This window comes from Solanum stenotomum, chromosome 9, assembly GCF_019186545.1.
Source record: "Solanum stenotomum isolate F172 chromosome 9, ASM1918654v1, whole genome shotgun sequence".
In the NCBI taxonomy this organism is placed as follows: domain Eukaryota; kingdom Viridiplantae; phylum Streptophyta; class Magnoliopsida; order Solanales; family Solanaceae; genus Solanum; species Solanum stenotomum.
The window spans coordinates 21,558,771-21,584,477 of NC_064290.1; the positions used below are offsets into that span (position 1 = coordinate 21,558,771).

The 25,707-nt window shown below is 34.5% G+C and overlaps 1 protein-coding gene across 1 annotated transcript; it reads left to right on the forward strand.

The window, feature by feature from the left end:
- The first annotated feature begins 448 nt into the window (after positions 1-448).
- Positions 449-12,958, forward strand: LOC125877371 (SUMO-conjugating enzyme SCE1-like). The gene is made up of 5 exons (XM_049558686.1): positions 449-517; positions 612-749; positions 12,004-12,159; positions 12,265-12,378; positions 12,793-12,958. The coding sequence occupies exons 1-5, from the start codon at positions 449-451 to the stop codon at positions 12,853-12,855; spliced, it is 540 nt and encodes a 179-aa protein (XP_049414643.1). The 3' UTR covers positions 12,856-12,958.
- Positions 12,959-25,707: the final 12,749 nt, after the last annotated feature.

Here is a 25,707-nt window from a genome sequence, read left to right on the forward strand (position 1 = left end):
AAAGGTAAAGTTTGATTTCTCTAGTACAAATATTTGACTTAAATAATTAGAGATAAGCATTTTATTATTGAACTATTAGTGTAATAAAGCTGAATTTGGAGGGAAATTTAGGAAATTATTCTTAATTAGTTTATATATTTACACTATTAAATCACGTAACTATAATAAATTTAAGTTAATTTGTTTTAAAGTTAGAGTAAATAAATATTAAATTTAATGTACTATGAAATCACGTAATCATAATAAATTAAGTTAAATTGACATAAATTGATGGAGAACAAATATTAAATTTATATTGCTATATTAAATCCAACTTGAAATTACATACTAAAATTACAAGTGCAGTTTCCTAGAAAAAAACCCTTTCATTTTCCGTTGCCTCTTTGCAAATTCTTGATTTTATCATTCAAAATTTACAATGAGAGTAGAAAGGGGGGAAATCGCAAACATGGTTGGCGGAATCGCACGTCTTCGTCTTTCTGAGGAGCGCAGATTATGGAGGATGGATCACCCACATGTATTCTATGCCCTTCTGATTTTTTTTCTACTCAGTACTTTTTGTGTAACTTTTTTTTTTTTACTCTATTGATGCACAATAATGGGTTTTTAAGATCTGTGGATTTGATGGCTCAGTTAACTTAAGGGTCTCTTATGTTTTCCCCTTAGGGATTGTAGCTAGGCCTGAAACTGGTCCAGATGGGTCTGTCAATTTGATGGTGTGGCATTGTTCTATCCCTGGAAAAACTGCGGTGAGTAAACTTTCTTCCTTTCTTCACTATCCATTTCAAGTTTTCTCCTTTTGTAGTTTTTGTATGGATGGTTTATTACAAGTGAAAAATGAGAAAATTAGAAGTTTTTTGATACTCTTCCTGAAAAATGGTTTAGATACATACAAATTAATCATGACAAATAATAAAAGAGTGTCCACATGTGTGAGCTCGCTCACATATCCTGTTTCAAATCCAAATAAAGGGTGAGGGTTGAATTAAGCTTGTAGACATTGTGAAATGTGTCAATTCTTGATGGATTCTCATAATTGTAAAAGAGTGTAAACATGTATATATTCAGTGGTTTGGTGTATATTCCTCGTCTGTGATTGAAAATTTCGGGCTAGAATTGGTCTACTTCTTTTAGCAGGTTATTGTTTATCATTTTTTCCCTTCTTTGTTGTGGAAAACCAGTAATTTTGTGCTATAATTACCCATACTTCATAGTTTTATGAGGAAGTTTATCTATTCTATGTTATGGGAACTATGAAGAAAAGATAGTACAATCTAATTAATAGTTAGACACATCAATTTTGATATTCTCGCAACAGTTATAGAAAGTATTCTACTATATTGGTTGTGACTTGCATAGGTTTCTTATTATTTCTAGGATTTTTATACTCCTTTAGTTTTATCTTTGATTTAGTTTGCCGAATATTTCATTGTAGTAGAGAATTAGTTAAAAGTGAATAGAATTAGGTAATTGGAGTAGGAAGTAAATTTAACGAGATCTAAGTTATGTCTAATTGGATGATAATAGTTTTAGCCTACATGTTTCCTTTCATGATTTTGGGTTAAGTTTAATTTCGTCTAATTGTGGAAAATATGGAACTCCGTTTCATTTTTTAAATAGTTATAGCTTGACAATCAATATAACACACATTACCTTATCAAAAGAAAAGGTGTTCAGCTTAATATGTAAATGTATAGGGCTCTGAGTTAGAAGCATATATTGATTAATAGGGCTCTGCTTTGTAGCTTAGAGTATCCTCATGTATGCTCGCCTTGTATTGACCTTGTATTTTGTTATCTCCATCTACAAATTTCTTGATAAAAGAAAAACCAAAGGTTTCAACTTGGTCATTGCAACCGCTTAGAGAAACTTGCAATCGCCTTCTTAGTTCCTAATCCAAAATACAGGAAAATCCATTTTTTCTATTTCTATGGTGAAAGATTTTCCATGGAGAAAAATGGGAGTAGATATTGTATTGCAAAGGAAGGATACTTGTGGAAGAGGGGCTTTAGTCATGAAGTGTCCTATGTAACTTATGAACCTTAATGGACCTTTTGAGAGTTTATGAAAGAAAGAGAAATTACACTACACGTTTCAAATAACAATATACACAATGTAACCCTCAGGGGTTGGCCTGCTGGCAATTGACTTGAGCCTTGGGGTTTGCTCCCTTTCAAGGTCTCAAGTTCGAAACCCGCTAGGTGCAAACAATTTCTGAGGGCCATCGGACTGGGTAAAACCTGAATTAACCGTGGTGCACTTGCGGGAAACTCCTTGCCGAGGGCCTGTGCACCCCCGGGATTAGTCGGGGCTCAAAGAAACTCGGACACCCGGTGCAAAAAAAAAAAAAAAAAAAAAAAAACAATATACACAATGTTACCCCATAAATAGGGTTTAGATATGGTAGAGTAGAATGCATGCAGACTTTACCCCTACGTTATGTGAGGTAGAAATGTTGTTTTCGATAGATGAGACTCAATTAATCGTGTTTTGTAACCAAGCCAGGTGTTCGTCCGAAAGTCACTCCTAAACACAAATCAACTCAATTTAATGGAAGATCAAGCCTTTTGTATTCTTTGGTCTAGTATCTACCTTATTGTCTTCAAAGTCAAAGAATAGACAATATATTTATCTCTATGGTGATCAAGCATGAAATACTAAAACAAGAATACAAAAGTAATTTAAGTGATAGCCAATATTAATTCAAAACAATAGCTGTTCAGCAATTACCCATAGCTGCAGCCCCAAACCAGGGCTCTTTAGCTACTAATATCTAAGAAAAGAACCCTAAAAATTATGGACAACTTTATACTTGATCCCCTATATTTTTTTCTCTCCAATTATTATTTCTCTGAACTATTTATAGATGTAGAAAATCCTAAATAAAATAACTGATTCCAAATCAGATTAGGAACCTAAAACCAAAACAGAGTTGAATTTCTTTTTATTTTCCGCGTGAAGCTGTGCATACCAAATTTTGTGCCTATCTTCAGATTCATACACGTGGCAGCAGAATTGCAATTGTAATTCCAATTTAACTTTATGTATTATTTTATAACTTTTTAATCCATTCAGTTGCTTGCTTGATTTCCTTCTTCAACCTTCTCTCTTTAATTAGGCTTAGCTTCAAGTTTCTTCAACTTTACACCAATTTACTCCTATGTATAAAATACATTGTTTAGCACAATTAATAAAATTCATACTCAAAAAGGATAAATACAAATAACAACTGTGAGACAAATAATGATTAAAAAAATATATTTTTGGCCTCACATCAACACCCCACACTTAAACTTTTGCTCATCTTCGAGCAAACATTAAAGCTCATCTCAAAAAATCATACTAGGAATGTCATCACTTTAGTAGATACAAACAATTAGACCATATACAAATTTCAAAACATCAAGTTCAATTCTTGCTCATTATACAACACATCCAAATAAACAACAAACCTCTAACCTCCTAACCTCAAGGAAGGACTTTGAACTCATAAAATTTAAGCTTGCTCACCTACTCTCATCAAAGAAAGTTAATAGAATCACCTATCCATCGTGAAACAAGTGCCCTCACAAGAAAAAATAGTCCACACACTCAATTCAAAAGATCAAATATAAATTAAGGACTTAGCATCAAAGAACAACTCACACTCAGAAATAAAATTCACATGTATGCACAAAGAATCATATGATTGCCCATTATGTACATCTCAACTAATTAAGGATGCTTGAATAGAATCAAAACTTTAACGGGTTGTAATGTAGGCTAGGGGACGGGTAGAAAAACTATATAATAGGGACTTACACTTCCTTAAGCACTTGACAATTTTAGATTTCATCACCCATTATTTTCTTCTCTTTATTTTCAGCCCTCTCTTCAACATTTATTTCACAAATCATCTCAAGAATGTTTCAATCATTTTTTCTCTTATTTTTTTCAAAGGATTTTTTTAATGTCACATTCTTTTGTTCTTCTCTTTTTTTTTTTCATATCACATTCTTTCAAAGAGGGATTTTTAAGCACTTTGTAGCTATCGTTGATTACCTTTTCACCCAACGATAATTTTTTCTTCAGAATTAACAATTAGAATAAGTCTATGCTGTAATGCTCAAGGAAGCAAGGTGAAAAAATTAGGGATTCAGAAATAGTAAAGGGCAAAATATGGCTACCAACAAAAGGCTACAGGCTCAAAAGGACTAACTAGTGATATAATATTTGAAAAGGCTAAAATTTACAAGACAAATCAAAGAAAGCCTATTATCATCTCCTAAACAAAGCAACACTTTTTATTTCGCTTCAATAACATGCAGGGCAAGTTTTAGACTAAGATGCGAAACATGGAATAAACAAATTCTCACCACACATGGAACAAGTATCAATCAAGATGGATCAATTTTACTTTTAAGAGAGACATGATCATAACAAACTACAAAATAAAATAAGCTATATACAAAGTCACAACCATGAGCCTCGGTGTCACCGAGTCTGCAATTTCCTTATCAATCAAGCATTCACAAGAAATCACTACTCAAAAATCAGGCCTAAATAGCAAGTATCACACCACTCAAAAGGATCTTTTCTTTCCTCTCAAAAAAAAATATTCCTAAAAAAATAAAAGGCACTTGGTTCAGAGGGACTATGATAAGGAAAAGAACCGAAAACAAAAGCCAAGGAACCCATCCTAAAAAAAGAAAAGACACAATAAAACATTAAAAACTAGGAATTCATTCCTCCACCCCATACTTAAAAAAAATGATATGCACCCAAAACATCAAATAAAATTTAAAAAAAGGGTTAGGAAAACTCTCTGAGGCCTTCAGGCCTAGCTAGTAGCATGTTCTCTTAATTTTCATGAAAGATCGTACGTACCCCACACTCAAGCTCAAACGTGTTCCTTCGCTTCAAATTTTTGGGTACTCAGACTTCCCCTAATATGCAAAAACAAGACAAAAAAACAAAAAAACAAAAAAAGTGACACTAATAAAATAAAATAAAATAAAATAAGAAGCTACACTAGTAATTGGGCTGCCTCCAAATAAGCGCCTAATTTAATGTCGCGGCACGACACAAATAAATTCACCACTTTTCTTTCCACTTTGAACTTATGAAATTTACCCCTAACTTTGCATCAATTTTTCTGCTCCTCTCTAATGGCAGTGGTATAAAGATAAAGGAACCAAGTAATATATGTTGCATCTTGCACTTCTTGGTCCTTATGTGAGGAATGTCGTTGTCTACGTGGACTAAAAAACATTAGAATGTAGGGGCCTTGTTCCTCATCTATACACTCATTCATTAGTTCAGATGACTCGATTTTCATGTCGCCATCTAAGTATAATATAGAGAAGTGTTTTGAATGAGATTCAAGTTGCCTTGACTCCAAAGCAACATTATTTACAACATTCTCACTTTTGTACTATTTCTCAAACGTGTAACCTTCAAGAAAAGTCTGATTGCATTGTATCTCCTCCCATTTTACAATCTCTATTTGACTTCTGAGCGCCTTTTCAGTAGCACAAAACTCATAATTGGATTGTTGAACGTCTAACGGAGCAACCTTTGCATTCAATTCATTGCTTAAGTTCTGAGTATGCAAGAAAAAAAATCAACATCTTGAAAATGCTTCATTTTTCTATCTATAAGGTGTGACATTACATATATGATTCTCCTATGACACTCTTCATATTCCTCTATTAATTTCCTGCAAGATTTCATACTATCAAAGGAACAAAGATTATTAGAATCATCATGGTAGGGTAGCAAAACACGGTACAACCGACCCACAAATCACTACAAAGCTATATGATAAAGACTGTGCACACAATTCTCCCTCGGGAAATATATTGACATTGTTGCCAAAAGTGGGCTCCTTTGCAATAAGGACACGGTCTTACCACACATGAATAATCATCATTCCCGTTCATCCCACGAAGAGTATTAATTAATAGAAAAAACTATGTATCTATATAAATAAACAAATAAAGAAATAAAAAGAAAAAGTATAAACTAGAAGAATAGTTAATTTCTAAGTCCCCGGCAGGGGCTCCAAAAACTTGTTGCTCCCAATTGCACACACATTGTACGTGGTCGCGCAAGTAATAGTGACTCTTAAAAGAATCAGATTATCGAACTCAAATGACTTGTCGATTAACTATTTTTACTAAATTATATTAGTCTAATTATTTATTTAAGAGTGCCAAAACTGTTTGATTTTTATTTGTAAAGAAAAGAATGTAGGAATTAAAAAAAAAAATTACTTACAGTGATTGGAAAATCCCTGGGTTGCAACATGTGTAGGGTTTCATTTATCACACCTCATAAATGAGTAATTACGGTTATGAAATTATTGATTTACAAGGTTTATTTTATGATCATGGTCTCCCAATCTCTAATCGCCTACTCGAATTAGTTGTATAACTACATCGTTGAGTGGGGAAAAGTAGTCCTAATTGGCCAGCATTTATATTTCATCTTGTTTTTTAACCAAGATAGGTGTTCGTCCGTGCGTCACTCCTAACACAAATCAACTCAATTTAATGGAAGATCAAGCCTTTTGTATTATTTGGTCTATCTACCTTATCATCTCCCAAGTCCAAGAATAGGCAATATATTTATCTCTATGGTGATCAAGCATGAAATACTAAAATAAGAATACAGAAGTGATTTAAGTGATAACCAATATTAATTCAAAAAAATCGATGTTCAACAATCAACCATAGCTGCAGCCCCATAACAAGGGTCTTTAGCTACTAATGTCTAAGAAAAAAAGAAGTAAAGAACCCTAAAAAGTATTGACAACTTTATATTTGATGCCCTATATTTTTTTTCTCTCCTATAATTATTTCTTTGAACTATTTATAGATCTAGAAAATCCTAAATAAAATAACTGAGTCCAAATCAAATTAGGAACCTAAAACAAACGCAGAGTTGAATTCCTTTTTTTTTTGGTGCGTGAAGCTATGTGTTCAAAATGTTGTGCCTATCGGCAGTTTCTTACACATGGCAGCAGAGTTGCAATTTAACTTATGTATTATTTTATAACTTTTAATCAATTAAGTTGCTTGCTTGATTTCCTTCTTCAACCTTCCATCTTTAATTTGTTTTAGCTCCAAACTTCTTCAGCATTACACCAATTTACTCCTACAAATAAAATACATTATTTAGCACAATCCATAAAATTCATACTAAAAAAGGATAAATAAAAATAATAAATGCGAGACAAATAATGATTAAAAATATATATATTTGGCCTCACATCAACTTTCATGTACAAAACACTCCAATTATAACAATACAATGTAGACGTTGTCTTGAGGTACACTACAAGATCATGAACTAGGTAGATGATCCATGTCATCTCTGTTGTAGTAAAGGTTAGTGATGTATACTCAACTTCAACACTTGATCTTACTACTATTGGCTGTTTCTAGGAAATCCAAGAAAAATAATTTGCATCTAGGAAGATGCTATAGCCTGTAGTGGATCTTGGAGTGGTAGTGCATCCTCACAGCCAAATGAGTATATGAATATCCATAAAACCTACAAGGTGATTATGAGATAAGTTTGATTGTTTGAGTTCAAATTGTAGAGTGCATTTGATGTACCTGAGAATCATTCTACCTCCTTGAAGGTGTTCATTATTAAGACATTGCATAAACTGACTGGCTAGATTCCCTGCATGAGTGATATCAGGCCTTGGGAGTGTCAAGTACTAGAGGCTACCTACTATCCTTATGTACAAAGAGGCATCTACAGACTTCCAACCACTTTATTTTGACTATGCAATTTTTCCTAAGGAGTAGCTACAACTTTTTACAATTTCATATCAGTCTTGTTAAGTAGGGCAGCGGCATACTTACTCTGACTCAAGTAAACTCCTCCCTTAAAATATTTGACCTCCACTCCAAGAAAGAATTGTATAGGACAGAGATCCTTCATAACAAACTCTCTTCCAAGTTGTTAAACCAACTCAAAGATATGTAATTGGTTACTTCTTATTACAATAATGTCATCTACATACAGCAAGAGGAATATTGAACCTTTGTGAGTTTGCAATGTGAACAATGAGGGTCTGCCTTACTATAAGTAAAGCCAAGGAGTAGGAGATGCATGCTAAATCTATCATATCAAAATCTTGATGCATGTTTAAGGCCATACAATGCCTTCGTTAACAGAAAAACATGGTGAGGATATTTAGAGTCAATAGATCCAAGAGGTTAACTCATGTATACCTCTTCTTCCAATAGACCAAGTAGGAATTAATTTTTGACATCAAGTTGCCTTATTTCCAACTTAGAGCTAATAGCAACTGATAAAACCACCCTAATAGTTGTGGCCTTGACCATATGGCTAAATGTTTCTTCAAACTATATCCCTTCAAGCTGTGAAATACCCCTAGCAGCAAGTCTTTCTTTGTATCTATATACTATTCCATTTTCCTTCAACTTGGTCTTGGACACCCATTTTGAACTAACTGGGTTCATACCAGCTGATTTAGGCACTAATGTCCATGTCTTGCTGCTATGTAAAGCATTGATTTTCTCCTACACACTGCAAGCCAATGTGGTGACTCTAGTGCCTCATTAGTAGTGTTTGGTTCTCTCACGATCTCTTCTTTGTTTTTAGGAACAAGAGATAAGTGATGAACCTTTTCCTTGTGTCTAGTAATCATGTGATGCCTTGTGGTATATGAGGTGTATCAAGTGAGGCAGCTAGTTATAGTGTAGTTTCTCTAGATTGTTGGTTCTCAGTCATATATCATACTAAGATATCAACCTTTTAATGTATCTCGTGTGGACTAGACACAAAAGAAGTATGATTCGATGGACCACCACTATCTAAACCTGCATGATTAACTTGATCCTTACCACCACTATCTGAAACTGCATCTGAGTGTTCAACATCAATATCATCATCAATAGGCATGAGCGTTACTATATGTTCAGTAACATTATCACCAGTAGATTGTGTATTATCAACAACCTATGTTTTAATACATGCAAGATTCTCACTAGTTGTTGACACAATATAAGCATTTCCCCTGAATAAGTATCCTCACATGCCAGAAATTAAGAGAAAAATTCGACAGAAGTATCTAGATCAGGTGAGACATAAATATTACTATAAGTTTGATTTGGAGGATAAAAGGTAATGTTCTTTCATAAAATCAACATGTTTGGACACATACACTTCCCTTGTTGAGGGATGATAACATTTGTATCCCCTGTGCAATCTATTGTATCCTATGAACATACAAGAGCAGGTCTTCAAGCTAAACTGGGCACTACCCTTGATATATGTGAAACACCTAAAACCAAACACCTTTAAGATGTTTTAATCAGGTTTCTCACCATATAACCTAACAAATGGAGTAACCATCTTTAAGACTGAATACGACAGTCTATTAATGAAAAATAGTGCATGGCCTCAACTCATAGAAACAAAGGAAGATTAGCATGTAATAGAATAGTTAATCCAATGTCATCAATATGCATATGTTTTCTTTCTAAGACTCCTTTTTTCAGGTGTCTTAGGACATGAAATGTGCCTAACAATACCACAATCTTCTAGATGTTTAATGAAGTATGTTTTGATTAATTCACCACCTCTATCACATTGGAACATCTTAATGTCTTTAGAGAATTGTTTTACACAATTTTCTGAAATTTAACAAATACTTCAAAAATTCAAAATCTTTTTCATTGGATAAATCTATGTATACCTTGTGTAATCATCTACAAACACTACATGATATTTCATATGCTGAAAAAATTCAACAGGAGAAGGAACCCACAAATCAGAATGTGTTTTCAATAAAGGTTAGTTGTCAATTCTATTCCTCAAGTCAAGTGGAAGTTTACAAATTTTGTCCAACTGACAACTAGAACAGACAATATGCATTTTATTCCAACTATTAGCATTAATGCAACTACTGTTACTCAAAACTTTTAACAACTTTAAACTAGGATGTCCAGTGGCGGAGGCAGCATGTAATGAGGGGGGTCATCTGACCCCCCTCGGCGAAAAATATTACTATTTATACATGGTTAAAATTATTTTTTAGATATGTATAATAGATGTCGAACCCCCTTCCACTAGTTCGTGTGTTTACTTTTCAGATTTTGAACCCCCTTGTTAAATTTTCTGGCTCCGCCACTGAGGATGTCCTAATATAGTATGCTCTATGATATCTAATGTCTTCTAATCTTGTGTAGGAGTCAAAGCATAGAGTCCACTTCTCTTAGATCCCTAGGTTAGTATTGTCCTTGTGTTCTTGTCCTTTACAATAACATTAGTTTCATCAAATTCAAGAGTGCAACAATTATCCTTAGCAATTTTACAAACTGGGAGTGGATTCTCAGCAGTCTTAGAAACTACAAGGACCTTTTCTTATTTCAAACATGATGTAGTTGTATTCCCAACATGTGTTATGTCTAATTGTGATCCATTCCCAACAAAATCTTTATAAAATCCACTGTAGTGTTTAAATTAGATAGAATACTGGCTTTTGAGTCCATTACTTTTCTATCTTCATCCTCAGGATTGTGAATGGCTCAAGACCATCACATATTACTTTGAATTTCTTACTGTAATCATCAATCCTCGTGGTTCCTAGCCTAAACTTTGCAGTTATTGTTTAAGCTAAAATACCTTATCTTTGTTGCTTGAAGATCGGCCTTATTTAAGCATTCTCACATCTCCTTGGTAATTGAGAAACCCTCAATAAAGTACATGTCTTCTTCTGTCCAGGTGCCTAAGATCCAGTTCCTTAGCAATACATATTTCTCCTACAATCATCAACACTACCACTATATTCTACATTATCCTCAACACTTATAACCACGACTTTCTCAACAGCCTTTCCAGTAGAATGACCACTCGCAATTGGTTCATTCTCCTTGATGATATAGGTTAGTCTCATCACATGAATCAACTGCATCATTTGTGTCCTTCATATGAGATAGTTTGTTAGCTTAAGTTTAATGGAACAAGAGGCAATTAGGTGGTGAAGGGAATAAGTGGACAGAGTATTGGTAGAAGGATCCATTTCAGTTAGACGTGTGATCATTTTGAATTCAATACTTAGGCAGCGGAAGATCTTAATTCTCTTATACCATGTAGAATTCTCAACAATAACTGAGAGAAATCAAGATCTGTATTGATGGTTAAACATTTGAGTAGAGATTGATATAGAGTTGTAAATTTGTACAGTAGTAGACTAGTATTACAGTTATAATATATTAAAAATACAAATCCAATAGTAGAGGTTAACTACTACTACACCTACATAGCCTAGTCAAAGTCCGATTTTAATTCTTGAACAACTAACAAGACTTCTAACAGTTGAACCATGTTGATCAACTCAATCCTTATCTTCAGCTTGATCCTTATCTTCAACAGTTATAGTTAGTGATTTTATGAAAAATATTGTCACCTATGAACCTAAAATCAATTTTTTTATATTATGAGAGTCACTCAGTCCTTCGAGTTCTTTCAAAATTTTCTAAACAAAAGAAAGTTATAACCTTATAGCCTTGTAAGGTATGTATGTGTGAGTGATTCCCTGGATTTAATATGTAGATTAGGAAAAATATGATCTTTGTGATGATGCAAAACTCCATTTTGTAAAAGTACCATAAGGTTTGAACTTTAATCTTTTGTTATGTATTAATTGCATATAAATGAAAGGATGTCTTGTTGAAGTGATTTTAGTATCATAAGTCAATTGTGTAAATGATCATGGGACATTCCTTTCACATTTCATGTGCGAAAAATTCCTTCTCTCTGACTATTTTTGAGTTTCTGAATAATGCTCTACTAAATGTTATAAGCTTTTGGTAAGCTTATGAATTTTATTATTTGTAGTCCATTAGGGTTTAATGTGAAACTCATTCTGGATTTTGCAAGATTTTATAGTGTTGCTACTCTACTCGCTGCTTCTCCTAGTTCTTTCTTTTAATATTTGTCAGTAATAGTGATATGCTATATTTAACTGATATGGTACAGACTGACTGGGAAGGTGGCTTCTATCCAATGAAAATGCACTTTAGTGAAAACTATCCTTACAAGCCACCCAAATGCAAGTTTCCTCAAGGTTTCTTTCATCCTAATGTCTATCCATCAGGAAAAGTACGTCCGCAGTCTATCCTTAATCAGGACCATGTAAGTTATTGTCATTGTTGTTTTGTTACTTTGTTAGTTTTATAAATTTGTATATCGGCTTCAAGATTACTCTTATGGTTATTGTGTTTTTATAACCTTGTTTAGGGGTGGAGTCCTGTCATTACAGTTAAACAAATTCTAATGGGTATTCATTATTTGCTTGATTGGCCAAGCACTAATTATCCAGCACAAATAGAAGGTTATAATATATACATACAGGTAACTACTCAAGCTTGATATGTATTTCATTGAAATTTGTTTTTTAAAAAAAACTTTAAAAATTAAGTTGCCATTTTGATTTTGTCTATTGGAACTACTCATAATAATAGCTTGTATATTTGAAATTCTATGATGATTCCTGTTGAGAAGTCGTTTACATGGATGCTTAGATAAAAAATTAAAATTTACTATATATTAAATACATTAAATCTGTTTTAGAGATACTATTGGATTGTAGGAGGGATTCCAAATGTCAATAGATTACTTACAAATTTTGGTTAAATTGGTAATGAGAAAATTAAATTTTAGTTTCCATTCATAGAATATGGTGCATTTGAAATGTGACAATTGAGTAAATCATATTAGTTCCTAATTTTTGGCTTTTCATTACAATATGTGACCTTGATTTTGCAGGATAATGTTGAGTATAAGAGACGAGTGAGACAGCAGGCTGAGCAGTATCCAACTCTTTTCTGACATTACTTTGTTATAAATTAAGAATAATCATGTGACATTTTTAGTCCTCATTGACATGGTGGTCGTGTGTCTAATTTGGTTCTTGTTCTTATCTTCTTTATAATTGAACAATTAATATAGTATGTGTGCAACATGCATGCTATTCATATATGTTATTTTGACAATGTGGTTGGTTTGTTGTTTCTCTTTCTACTTCATCAAAGTCTTTGTTTTTCTATGCTAACAATCCGGTAGTTGCTAACTGTGTGAAACCAAAGAAGCAATCTTCTAGTCACTATTGGTTTATAGGACCAATGGGTAAAAGATGATAAACTTGTTTCTTGGGTAACTAAGTTTTCTTCATGGCTTATCACATACTTCGCCTTTCAAATATGCAACAAATAGCGATCTTCAAAGGTTGGAATGAACAACAACTATATATACCCTACTCAAAAGCAACTCACTTTTGTCAATATCTATATTCTAGACATTGGGAAGTATTGCTTAACACTCAAGATTTGTTCTCTATAGTATTTTGCTTGAAACATAACATATTATTTTGTTCTCTCTTTTATTTTGTCTTGTAGTTAATCATACAACCAAGGTCAACATCCTTGATGCTTATTGTAGGAAATATTAGGAGAGCTTAGTGCCTTCAATTTCAAATTACTCTTCTAAGGTACAAAAAACATGGTAGTTGAGATCTTCTATTAATGTCATTAGATGATTATCAGAAAATCTTTCTTTCTCCACTTCCCTCATAATCATTGCTTCGATGTCTTTTTCTCTACTTTTGATCATTTCACTTTCCGTCGAGGTGTTCATCAATATTTTCACACTCTCCTCTATCTTCCTCCTTTTTGATAATTGTACTTGTGATGTCAAAGCACTGTGATATACCTCTTCCCTAACCCCACATCAAATAACCTACCCCATCTTTTCATGGTAGGACTTTTCCACAAACAAGGGTTATGTTTGCATTGGCATTCGAGCTGTAAGAGATTCCAAGCTAGAGTTCTGACCAGAATTGTTGGATTTTCCAAAATCTTCAGTTGTGGCACCTATCCTCTAACTAAGAAACCTTTGGTGTTTGTCAGCATTTTTTCCTTGAAGCTAGTAAGCATCGAGCTTTCTCACTCATTTTCATGGGGTTTGCCACCCTTACTTACTACCCAAAGAATAATGAATTTGAGGTCTCAAAAACAAAGGTTATTACATAGAGTGGAGAATCAAAAACCACCCCATACATCAAGAAAAAATGTACACGATCAAGTTTGGTTCTTGAGAATCAATCTAACTTAGGTTGTTGTATCGCTCTAGTACTATAGTGTTTTCAAATTGCTCAATTCTTCTCTCTTTAAAAGTGAAACAAACAATGAATCAACCATGATTTCTCACCATTGGTTTCCTTCTAAAGCTCAGTGTAAGTAGTCTTCAGTTTATAGATAGTGTTATTAATCACGACATATAGCTCCAAGGTTCTAATTCTTTAATTCTCGTCATCATCTCTGAGTATGGACCTTCAGAATTGATTTTAATATCATACGAAAATTGAGATCTTTTAATTTCAATCTGATAAGGTAAACTTAGAATCAATAAACTTTATGAATCTAAAAATTACTTTCTCATTAGGTGTATACACGTTCAAACAATGTCCAACATAGTGGAACATAAGATTATGTGGATAAAACATAAGTCTAGGTATCTTCAGTTGCTCGACTTAGTCCATAGTCAAGGTAAGGCACACATCTGAAACTATGCAATCAGGAAAAATCTCAATAATAAGATCTTCGATTAGTTTTTGAAGCAACAAAATTTCTATAAATACCATCACTACACCATAATAGGATTTTAGTGGCATGTATTTAGGTGCTATAAACTAATTGCCACTAATTTTTCTTCAAATTTCATAAATTACCAGAAAATAAACTTTAACTGCAAATGATCAATTTTTAGTGGCAACTTAAATAAATGGCCATTAAAATCCCAAACTTATTATACTCACATTCTTTTATACTCTAAAAGTTAGTGAAATTATCCACACTTCGTGTGACTATAAGAAAAATTTATTTATTTATTTACTTTTACTTTTCAAACATACTTATATATAAAATCTCACCCAAAGAATGGGGCATGAACCCAACCAAGTACAAAATACTTTTGAATCCAAAAACTACAATTATTTTTATTACCAAAATGCATGTATGAATGCCTCACTTTTCAAAATAACACTAGCAAAAAAACCATGCTTCTTCCCTTTGGGGACACCAGTTAGTCTCTAAATTACTCTATGGTTTTTGCATCAATGGTGGCTTGTCACCTCTCACAACCTATCTTTTCTTGATCCATCTTCATTCAAAATATTTGAAACAAATGCATCAGATATTGGTTATGGTGGTATTTTGAGAAAAAAAAGAAAAAGATCATATCAATGCATTTGCATCCAATCATTGGAATAAATCCCAATAAAGTTATCCTACTATAAAGAAGAAAATTTTGGCAATTGTTTTTGTGAAATTCAAAATTTAAACCAAATTTACAGAATTAAAGGTTTTTACGACGCACTGATTGTAAAGCTACAAAATCTATTTTGCAAAAAGACGTTCAAAATCACTGAGGTATGGTATCTAGGTAACATATTTTTGTGTTTGCTCATCTTTATTTGGTTTGAACAAGCAAGATCGGGTATATGTGAGTATCCATCCCTTCATAAATATTTTGTGTATATACGGGACTTTTTTTAGATGAAATTTATTGCAGTGCTAAGTATTTTATTAGCTACTTCCTGGGGTTTGGAATATTTGTCATTAAAGAAAATGACTTAGTTTTATCCAAGACTAAGTATAGTCTCTTCCAAATTAATATTCAATTTCTAGAACAAAATAGCCAACAAGGTACTATTACTCTATCCCTATACAAGGGATCGCCATAAAACAACTTTTATGATACCTTTTGGGCAGTATGAATCAAATGTTATGCCCTTTGGACTAAAAATCACTCCCTCGAAATTTCAAAAAATAATGAATGATATTTTTAATCCTTTTTCAAAATTTCTTATAATGTACATTGATGTTGTCCTAGTATTTTCTACTAGCATTGATCAACATTTCAAACATTTGAATGTTTTCTCCAATGTCATCAAAGATAATGGCTTAGTTTTATCCAAGAATAAGTACAATCTCTTCCAAATATATATTCGGTTTTTTGGACATAATATCCAACAAGGTACTATTATCCCTATCCAGCGATCCATTCAATTTACTTATAAATTTCCTAATAAAACTCTTGACAAATCTCAGCTCCAAAGATTCTTGGGATGTGTCAATCACATAGAATATTTTATTCCAGGACTTAGTAATTTACTAAAACCTCTTCATGATAGATTGAAGAAATCCCCTCCTCCATGGACCAACATCAACTCCAATGTCGTTAAAGAAATAAAGTTTAAAGCTAAAGACCTAACATGACTATCCCTTATTAATTCTTCTGCATTCAAAATAGTTAAAACAAATGCATAAGATATTGGTTATAGTGGTATTTTTAAACAAGGAAAAATTGACAAAGAGCATATCATTGCATTGGCATCCAAACATTTGAATAAAGCCCAACAAAATTATCCTACTATAAAGATGGAAACTTTAGCAATTATTTGTGCATTTTATAATTTCAAGAAGATATACTAAATAAAAGATTTTACTACTCATTGATTGTAAACCTACAAAATCTATTTTAAAAAAAGTTGTACAAAACCTTGATTCTAAACATATATTTGCTAGATGGTAAGCTATTTTGTCTATTTTATTTTGATATTGAACATATCAAATGGAGCTCGAACTCTATTTCAGGTTATCTTACTTGAGAATTCTTGCAGGGTAGGTACTTATTGATAGAAAAAAAATTGGAACTAAGTTCACAAAATGAGAATGAAACTATTGTTGGACATAAGCCAACCAAAAATCAAGTATAAGTTGTTTCCCAATCACAGACAATTTCAGATGCTACAAAGCAATCCTCAAAAGATGTTGTTGGATCAAGTCATCCCAGATACCAAAACTCAGCGGATTATGCCACGAATGGATCTTTAATTTAAACATGGTAAAACTTGAATCAACTTATACAAATTGATAATATCTATTTTTAATAGGATGATCTTAATGCGGATGATATTGTGATCTTTTCATATCTACTTTGTAAGTAGTATTCCTAAGCAACAATAGTTGGTTTGTCAAAGAAGACTTAGTAGACGTACAGATGGTTATTAATAACATCTGGATCATCTAAGTAAATAACTTCTTGATGTAAAATAGTTATAGCCTTTACGTATAAAATTGATATCAGACCCTTGTAAACTTAACTATCATATGTACCTCTTTTATATAATATTGAGTTAAGAACTTGAATGTTTTTTTTATGGAACCTAAAGTTCTCTTGATCCAAGGACAGGGGACATTAAAGTCATTATTGTTATTTACCTAACCATTTTTGCTGATCTCGTAATGTCTTTCTTCACTCCCTTTTTCTCCTCCTCTAAAATTTCTTCTGGAACTACATCTTCTACTATTCCCCCAATTATAATCTTAAAGGAGAGACTAGCTTCACAATTTGCAGCAATGAATTCATGATTGGAAAATTTCAAAACATCCCTAGTCTACCATCTATAACTCTTCAAGATGGCCTTTACAAGGTAACTATTTCACGATTCAAAAATCGACGTAATGGAACTCGTATTGTCCCATCAAGACAAGTTAGTCAAAAACCCAAAAACACGATAGAAAAGTGGAAATAAACTAACAGTAACATAAGCACAAAAAACATAGTCATTCTCAACATAACCCCAAAATCTGGTTGTCATGTGTACAAGTCACTAATATAAAATATATAATTGAAAGATAAATGCAAGTCTTAATGTCTTTGTTTCTACAATAGAACAATAAAATAAGTAAGGAACAAGAGGGCCCGTCGGGATGACAAGCAACTACCTCTTAATGTATCCTCAGAAAGTCTCGGAGAAAGATGGAAGAAGAATGGTCACACGAATTCGGGCTCGGAACCTACACAAGTGTAGAAGCAAGAAGTGAGTACCAACCAACACGGTACTCAGCAAGTAACCTAATAAACGAAAGGTAAACCTAGCCTAGAATACGAGTACTCCTTCCATCCCAATCAAACCACCACAACTACAACCTACACAGAAATTAGCTCATCCTAACCTTCACAATATATAGTTCACATTTCTTCATAATCACAGTCCAATAGATACATTTCATCAAATAGGAAGAATAAGCATATTCACATAATAATGAGGAGATAAAAATTCAGGAAATTTACCTCCACAATCATACTATCAAAGTATTTCATTAGTCATTGATTTAAATTCAACACTCAAGGCAATTCACAATATACAATACACTACTATCATCATGTTGCCTTTTTCATCAATTCCCTTTCAATAATTAAGATTAATCAATAAGAGTAATCTAGCCCATCACCTTGTTCCCATTACTCTCCAACACACACACAATGAAGAGACAACAAGATTTTACAAGTTTTAACAAGGTTTAGAGGTTCACTTTCCTTAAATCAATCAAAAGTCAAGCCATGACTTGATCTTTTCCTTTCTGAATGATATCCAAAACAACACAATCTAGTCAAACAAGTAGTCACGATGAGATTCTAGAACTAACAACACCCATATCAAGTAATTTGAATAAATAGATCAAATCAACTCAAAAACTCGATTTCGAAAATAAGATTTGAATCTATTTTTTTTACATGAATATGTTATCCAAAACATTTGGAATTCATTGGTGAAAACCATTTTAAAATAGAGTTGTATTCAACTCATAATCATCATTTTTCTTAAAAACCCAAGTTATTGAAAAACCCAAAAGGTTTGAATTCAATTTAGCATTTAAATGATAAAATCTTGCCATAATCATGGAATAATCAAATTCATAACCCAATCAAAGTTCCTTCAAAATCAACTTTGAAATCTCCAATACCAAGCTTAAGAACTCAATTGGAGGAAATGGGGTTGAAACCCTGATTTTCGAAAACATCCTGCCCAGGGATCCTCCGCGAATGCGAACCCCTGCCCACGAACGTATGACCTAATGAACCAGCCATTTGAAAATATGGCAGGGCTCCCACGAATACGAAGGTCAACATATTGACCTTCCATGAATGTGGTGGAGCCTCCACGAACATAAGGTCCCGACATTTTCCCCTCTGTGAACGCGGCCACAAGCTCCACAAACATGGAGGGTTGGCACCAGAAACACAGTTAGAAAATTAACCAACATAAAATCCTTCGAATGGACGTCCCTCAGGATTCATTCCAAACCCAGTACACTCAAATTAAATATGCTATCAGAATAAACTCGCCATTCCAGACTCAATAGAACCATTAAAATACGAATTTGAGGTCTCATTGACCTGAATCCCGTGAAAGTCATAATAAAATAAACACAATGCCTGAAAAGGCAAAATCAATCTTAGGACTTCTGAAAATTAAACAAAGCCCTCTTCTAGGATTAAAATCATCCCCCAAATCCAATGGAACTGTTAAAAACTCGATCTGAGCATCCGAACCCTGAATGTTAACCAAAATCAACCCAAGGGCTAAAATTTCAATAATTTCTAACTTAGAACCTCAATTCCATGAAAAGAATCCGAATTTGAAACTGAAAACTCTCTCAGACCAATTTCCACATTATGGGACTAATGGAATCTATGAAATTCCATTCCAAGTCTCGAAACTCAAAAGGACAACAAAAATCACTTTTTAACAACTTAAGTCTTTCAAACTCAAAAGTTTTCACTACACGTCACGTTTTACTAAATATTCAAAACTAATTTCACTAGCCAAATTAGAAATGACTTATGTCAATATTGAGAGGGGTAAAATAGTAATTTAATGAAATTTTCCAAAAATGACGAGTTAGGTCATTATATTATTCACTACTAAAAGTAATGGTCATCCTTGAACATGAAGTAAAAGAAAGTACATGAAGCTTCGAAGAGTTGGGGATATCTAGCACACATGTTTGTCTCCATCTCCCAAGTCACCTCTTCAAATGAACGGTGCTTCCACTTCACCTTCACTGAAGAAATCTTTAGTCAAAAACTTTTAGACCTTCCTATCCAGAATGGATATAGGCTCCTCCTAAAATGAAAAATATGGCCCCAATACTAATGAACCATAAAAAGGCACATGGGACTCATCCAGCATATACTTTCAAAAAATGGAGACATGAAACAACAGGTGCACATCTAAAAAGTTATGTCACGCCCCGAGGCTACCCCTTAGATGCGAACACGGGACCTAGGATCACAAGTGACCCCAAGCTAACCCTATTGGCATAATCATGAGCATACTAAAGATAATAATAACTTATGCGGAAGCTAAATCATAAAGTAAGTCTGAAATGATGGGGAATACCCATTTACTTTAACTGAGATGAATGAAACTGATGAGTTTAATACAAACAAAATATCAACTCAATACTAAGATGAATCTAACTTTGTCTGAAAATAGCCTCAAACTGAATAGAAATGATGGGACAGGCCCCAGCTAAGTCTAGCAAAGCTGAAACTAAAGGGCTAAAAATACTGAAAAGAAACTCATGACTATTGTCTTCGGAGAATGAGGACTCACCACTGATTTTGCTGAACTGGAGATCAAGAACCGATCTAACCGTGATTTGGATGCTGAGAACCTGAACCTACATCACGAGAAGATGTAGCGCAGAGTATGCATCAATACTTGAAAGGTACTGAGCATGCAGGATATAATACATCTGAAATAACATATAACTAAACAAAGCAATAAAACAATGAAATAATCTGAACATGATATAGATGCTGAATACTGAGTTAAATAAATGCAATCACCAAATTTATAGCATGCTGAAACTGAACACTGACTGTATTGTAAATGATTCAATGCAATAGAATCTTAGTGAACTGTGGGAGCTACTAATAACCAACAATAAAACCACATGAGCTAAATTTGGAGTCCGATATATACGCCCTATCGAGAGGACCCAATATATCCGGCCAAAGGTATAGAGCCATGACAAGTGTGATCACTAATTGAAATTGCCTACAGAGGGGACTTACACCTATGTGGCTCGTAGTTCTGGGACTATTTGGGTATGTTGAACCGTAGTCCAACTCTGTATTATGCTACTCCCAATAGATTAAGTCGTTAACACATTATGACTGAGTTTCTGTATATAATAGATAGCTCAAAATGGAACATGCAATCTGAGAATGAAACAATTAATATGATAATGATGCATTCATAAACTGAGGCATGTATAACTGAATACATTATAACTGAATAGCTCAAAATACTGACATGCATATACTCGTACTTGAAAACTCTTTCTTAGAGAACAATTCAAAATCATATTATACTATGATCATTGATGACTTGGGAAATCATACTGCATAAATATTGATGGTATATCTAGATACCATACTATTCATACATTGATGACCTACTCGATTGTCATACTAATCATGTTTTAGAAGCTCTTTCTCAAAACTCATCTTAACTTTCTCAAAAACTCAGTTTAAAACTTAAGTGTTGTCTAAAAAAGCTTCTCAAGATTTATAACTCAAAATAGGGTTTATCCTGAAATGTACTGATAATGTGGCATTCAAAACTGGAGCAAGTATATCTGAACTAAAGAAATACATAGCTAGGGTTCTGGAATTCATACAATAAACTGAGTACAAACATGATAATCTGATTTGGGACATATTCATAAGTAATTCATGATAATCTTTAGAGATTCTAGAAACCCTAGGTCTGTTCATAGTAAGAGAATCAAGAAACTGACTGCATTCTAGGGACCTAATGGGTGAAAGGAACCAGCTAGTGAAATCCCACATACCTGGTGATGAATTCCATGGAGAAATCTTTCCATATCGGGGATGGAACTGATGGAACCTTGATGCGTTCTTGAACTAGGGTTCTTGGCTTCTTTCTCCTCTTACGTTCTAATTTCTCTATGTTTTGGTGAATGATTTGACTTAGGTGAGTTCTAGTTATGTTTCTAGGCTTAAACTGACTAAAACCTCATAATTTAGGGTCTAAATGACATAGCTTAGGGGTCCAACAAAACAGGAAAAAACCAAAAGACCCCTGACTTAACTGCGGTCGAAGTGGCCGATGGACGGGACCTATGGACCGTAGGTCAATCTACGGTCCGTAGATTGGAGTCGTAGGTCAAGTCTGCCCGACAGGGCTTCACTAAAACAAGCATAACTTTTTACTCGGAGGTCAAATTTTAGCAAATTCAGTGGTGTTGGAAAAAGGATTCAATTATCTATCATATCATAGGTCATGGGACACATAATTCCTTTTGTGCTAAGAGTTATGACCATTTGAAGTTGACCCAATGAATAATTTTCCTCTAACTGGCTGCTGACCCTCACATATGGTCAGACCTACGAACCGTTGATCGAATGACGGTCCATGTTGGTCGGCCATCATTTGCGTCAGAGGCTGGGTGAACGGGACCTCGATCCACGAACACAGATCACGGACCGTGGTCTGACCTACAGACCGTGGTTTGACCTACAGACCGTGGGTCTGTCCGTGAGTCGAGACCTAGCTAGTTTTTTGAGCTGGGTTTGGGGAGGGGTTGCAGTGGTGAACCACGGACCACCTGCACGGGTCGTAGTCTGACCTATGATCTGTGGGTTGCACCTGTAACTTTTCAAAATCTACATTTTTTGGTCTGTTTCGGATACGGGGTGTTATATTATCTCCCCGTTGGTGCCATTCATCCTCGAATGAAGACTAAACTAGTTGAGTATGGAGGGAAAAAGTTGTGATCCCTACCACTAGGTACTAGAAACTGATTTCTGACTGAACTGAGTTCCAAGAACATGCAAATACGCTGAAAATGCAAGGTTGACTGAAGGAACAAAATACTAAGATTGAATTAGCGCATGAATGACTGAAAAACTGAAGAGGAACTATTACTTCAAGATTGAATGGAATCGAAAGGAAAGAGGTGAGGATACTTCGACTTCATGGCTGCTTCTGCTTCCCATGTAGCTCCCTCTACGGACTGACTCCTCCACAAAACCTTGACTGAAGCGACTTCTTTGTTTCTTAACCTTCTAACTGATGATCGAGAATCTCAACTGGTACATCCTCATATGAGAGACTATCTTTCACGACCATACTCTCTAATGGCACTATGGATGCTGCATCACCCACACACTTCTTCAAAAGAGAAATGTGAAAGACCGGATGTACTGCTGCTAGTTCTGTTGGTAACTCTAACTCAAAAGCCACTTTACCAATCCTTTTCAGAATCTTGTAATGGCCTACATATCTAGGACTGAGCTTCCCTTTCTTGCCAAATATCATCACCCCTTTCATAGGTGACACTTTCAAGAAAACTCAATCATCTATCTCAAACTTTAATTTCCTTCTCATTACATCTGCATAGGACTTTTGTCTTAAGTCTATTTCTGAGCTAAAATTTTTCCCATAGCTTCATAAACCAAATCTGGCCCAATCAAGGTTGTTTCACCTACTCATCCACCTAAGGAACACATAAGCGATCATCTCCCCCTTAGGAGAAAACCTCTACTTTCTACTGTTGAACTGCGCCTTCTGACTGAAATAATATAGGATCATTGTCCTGTTTCCCTTAACCTCCGCTACCAATGAGGGTTCTGATCTATTCTGGACTATCACACCACCATTTGATGTGTAAGTAAGATTAACTCCTAAGAGAGCAAGCCGATAAACATCTTTCACTAGATCTTTTCTTTCTTTCTCAACATGTGCTACACCACCCTCTAAATTCACCTCTTTCTGGACTTAAGGTAAGAGATAATCGACATATAGGCACTGAGCTACTACCCTTCCATTCTAGGATTAGTTCGTTTGGAAACTGAAAACGAACAATCCTAGTTCTACAATCGACTGAGGCATGACAGAACTGAAACCAATCCATGCCTAGAATTATATCAAAATCTACCATTTCTAACTCTACAAGATCTACTGAGGTGACTTTCTGAGAGACTGAGATAGGGTAGTGTTTATATACTCGTCTAGCTATAACTAGGTCACCAACTGAGGTAGAGACTGAGAAGGGTTCTGAAGGAGTTTCTAGACTAACTCCTAAGATTACTACTATAAAGAGAGTTACAAAGGTAAGAGTAGCCCTTGGATCTAGCACTACAAAACCATCTAAAAAAGGACTCAAAACGTACCAGTGATCATATCAGGAGAATCTTCTTGGTCCTGGTGATCCTGGAGAGCATAAAGCCTGCCTTGGCGCTGAATAATACCTATACAAGATGACACACCCTACTAAGTTGGGTGACCTGCCAGTACTATTGGAGCTGTAGACTGAGCCCTAGTATTGTTACATTTTTGCCCCTTCCTGGCAGAAGGACAATTCTTCACCCTATGACCAGACTGACCACACCCAAATCATCCTTCCTTGCCTCAAGAAACTCACTTGGATGGTTCTTACCACACTTTGGACAAGTTGGGTAGGGCCTATTTCTTGAAACACTTTCTTGAGACTTAGAGCCTGGTGCCCTACTACTCTGATCTTGTCAAAACTGTGAGTGATTTCCACCACCCGATTTCTGCTGAGAGTACTCATAGTTCCCTATTCTAGCTTTCTTGTTTACCTTAGTGATTTCCCTAAGCATCTCTCCCTCAACCTGCTGATTGTTCTGATTATTCATACTTTGAGCCAAAAGTTGATTAGCATTCTAAAACTCTACATTTGAAACTTTTTGATCTGGGACTAGAGGAAATGCATTAGCATTCTGGGCATTTGCATTCCTAGTGCTAGCTCTACGGGGAGGCATGATCGCTGAAACGTAGAACGTTGAGAGAGAATAGAATTAGATCATACCTTACGCACGATAAAAGTAACAAGAAAATGAAGATTCTTCCTAAACATTTTGTACCCTCCTTCTCATTAGATGTGGTTCACTTCACACCCATGAAAATTACACTACTTAGTGCGGCTTTTCAGACATCCTAGGACTCTTAAACCTAATGCTCTGATATCAAGTTTGCCACTCCCCGAGGATACCCCCTAGACGCGGACAAGGGACCTAGGATCACAAGTGACCTCAAGCTAACCCTGCTAGCATAATCATAAGCATACTAAAGATAATAATAATTGATGCAGAAGCTAAATCATAAAGTAAGTCTAAAATGATGGGGAATACCCATTTACTATAACTGAGATGAATGAAACTGATGAGTTTAATACAAACAAAATATTAACTCAATACTAAGTTGAATCTAACTATGTCTGAAAATAGCCTCTAACTGACTAGAAATGTTTGGACAGGCGCCAACTAATTCTAGCAAAACTGAAACTAAAGGACTAAAAATAATGAAAAGAAACTCATGACTATTGTCCTCGGAGAATGAGGACTCACCACTGATTTTGCTGTACTGGAGATCGAGAACCGATCTAAGCGTGATCGGGATGCTGAGAACCTGAACCTATATCACGAGAAGACGTAGCGCAGAGTATGCGTCAGTACTTGAAAGGTACTGAGCATGTAGGAAAAAATACAACTGAAATAACATATAACTGAACAAAACAATAAAGCAATGAAATAATCTGAACATGATATAGATGTTGAATACTGAGTTAACTGAATGCAATGACCAATTTATAACATGCTAAAACTGAATATTAACTATACTTTATATATGAGGTCAATGCAATAGAATCTGAGTGAATTATGGGAGCTACTAATAACCTACAATTAAACCACATGAGCTAAATATGGAGTCCGATGTATACGTCCCATCAAGAGGACCCAATATACCCGGCCAAAGGTATAGAGACATGACTTGCA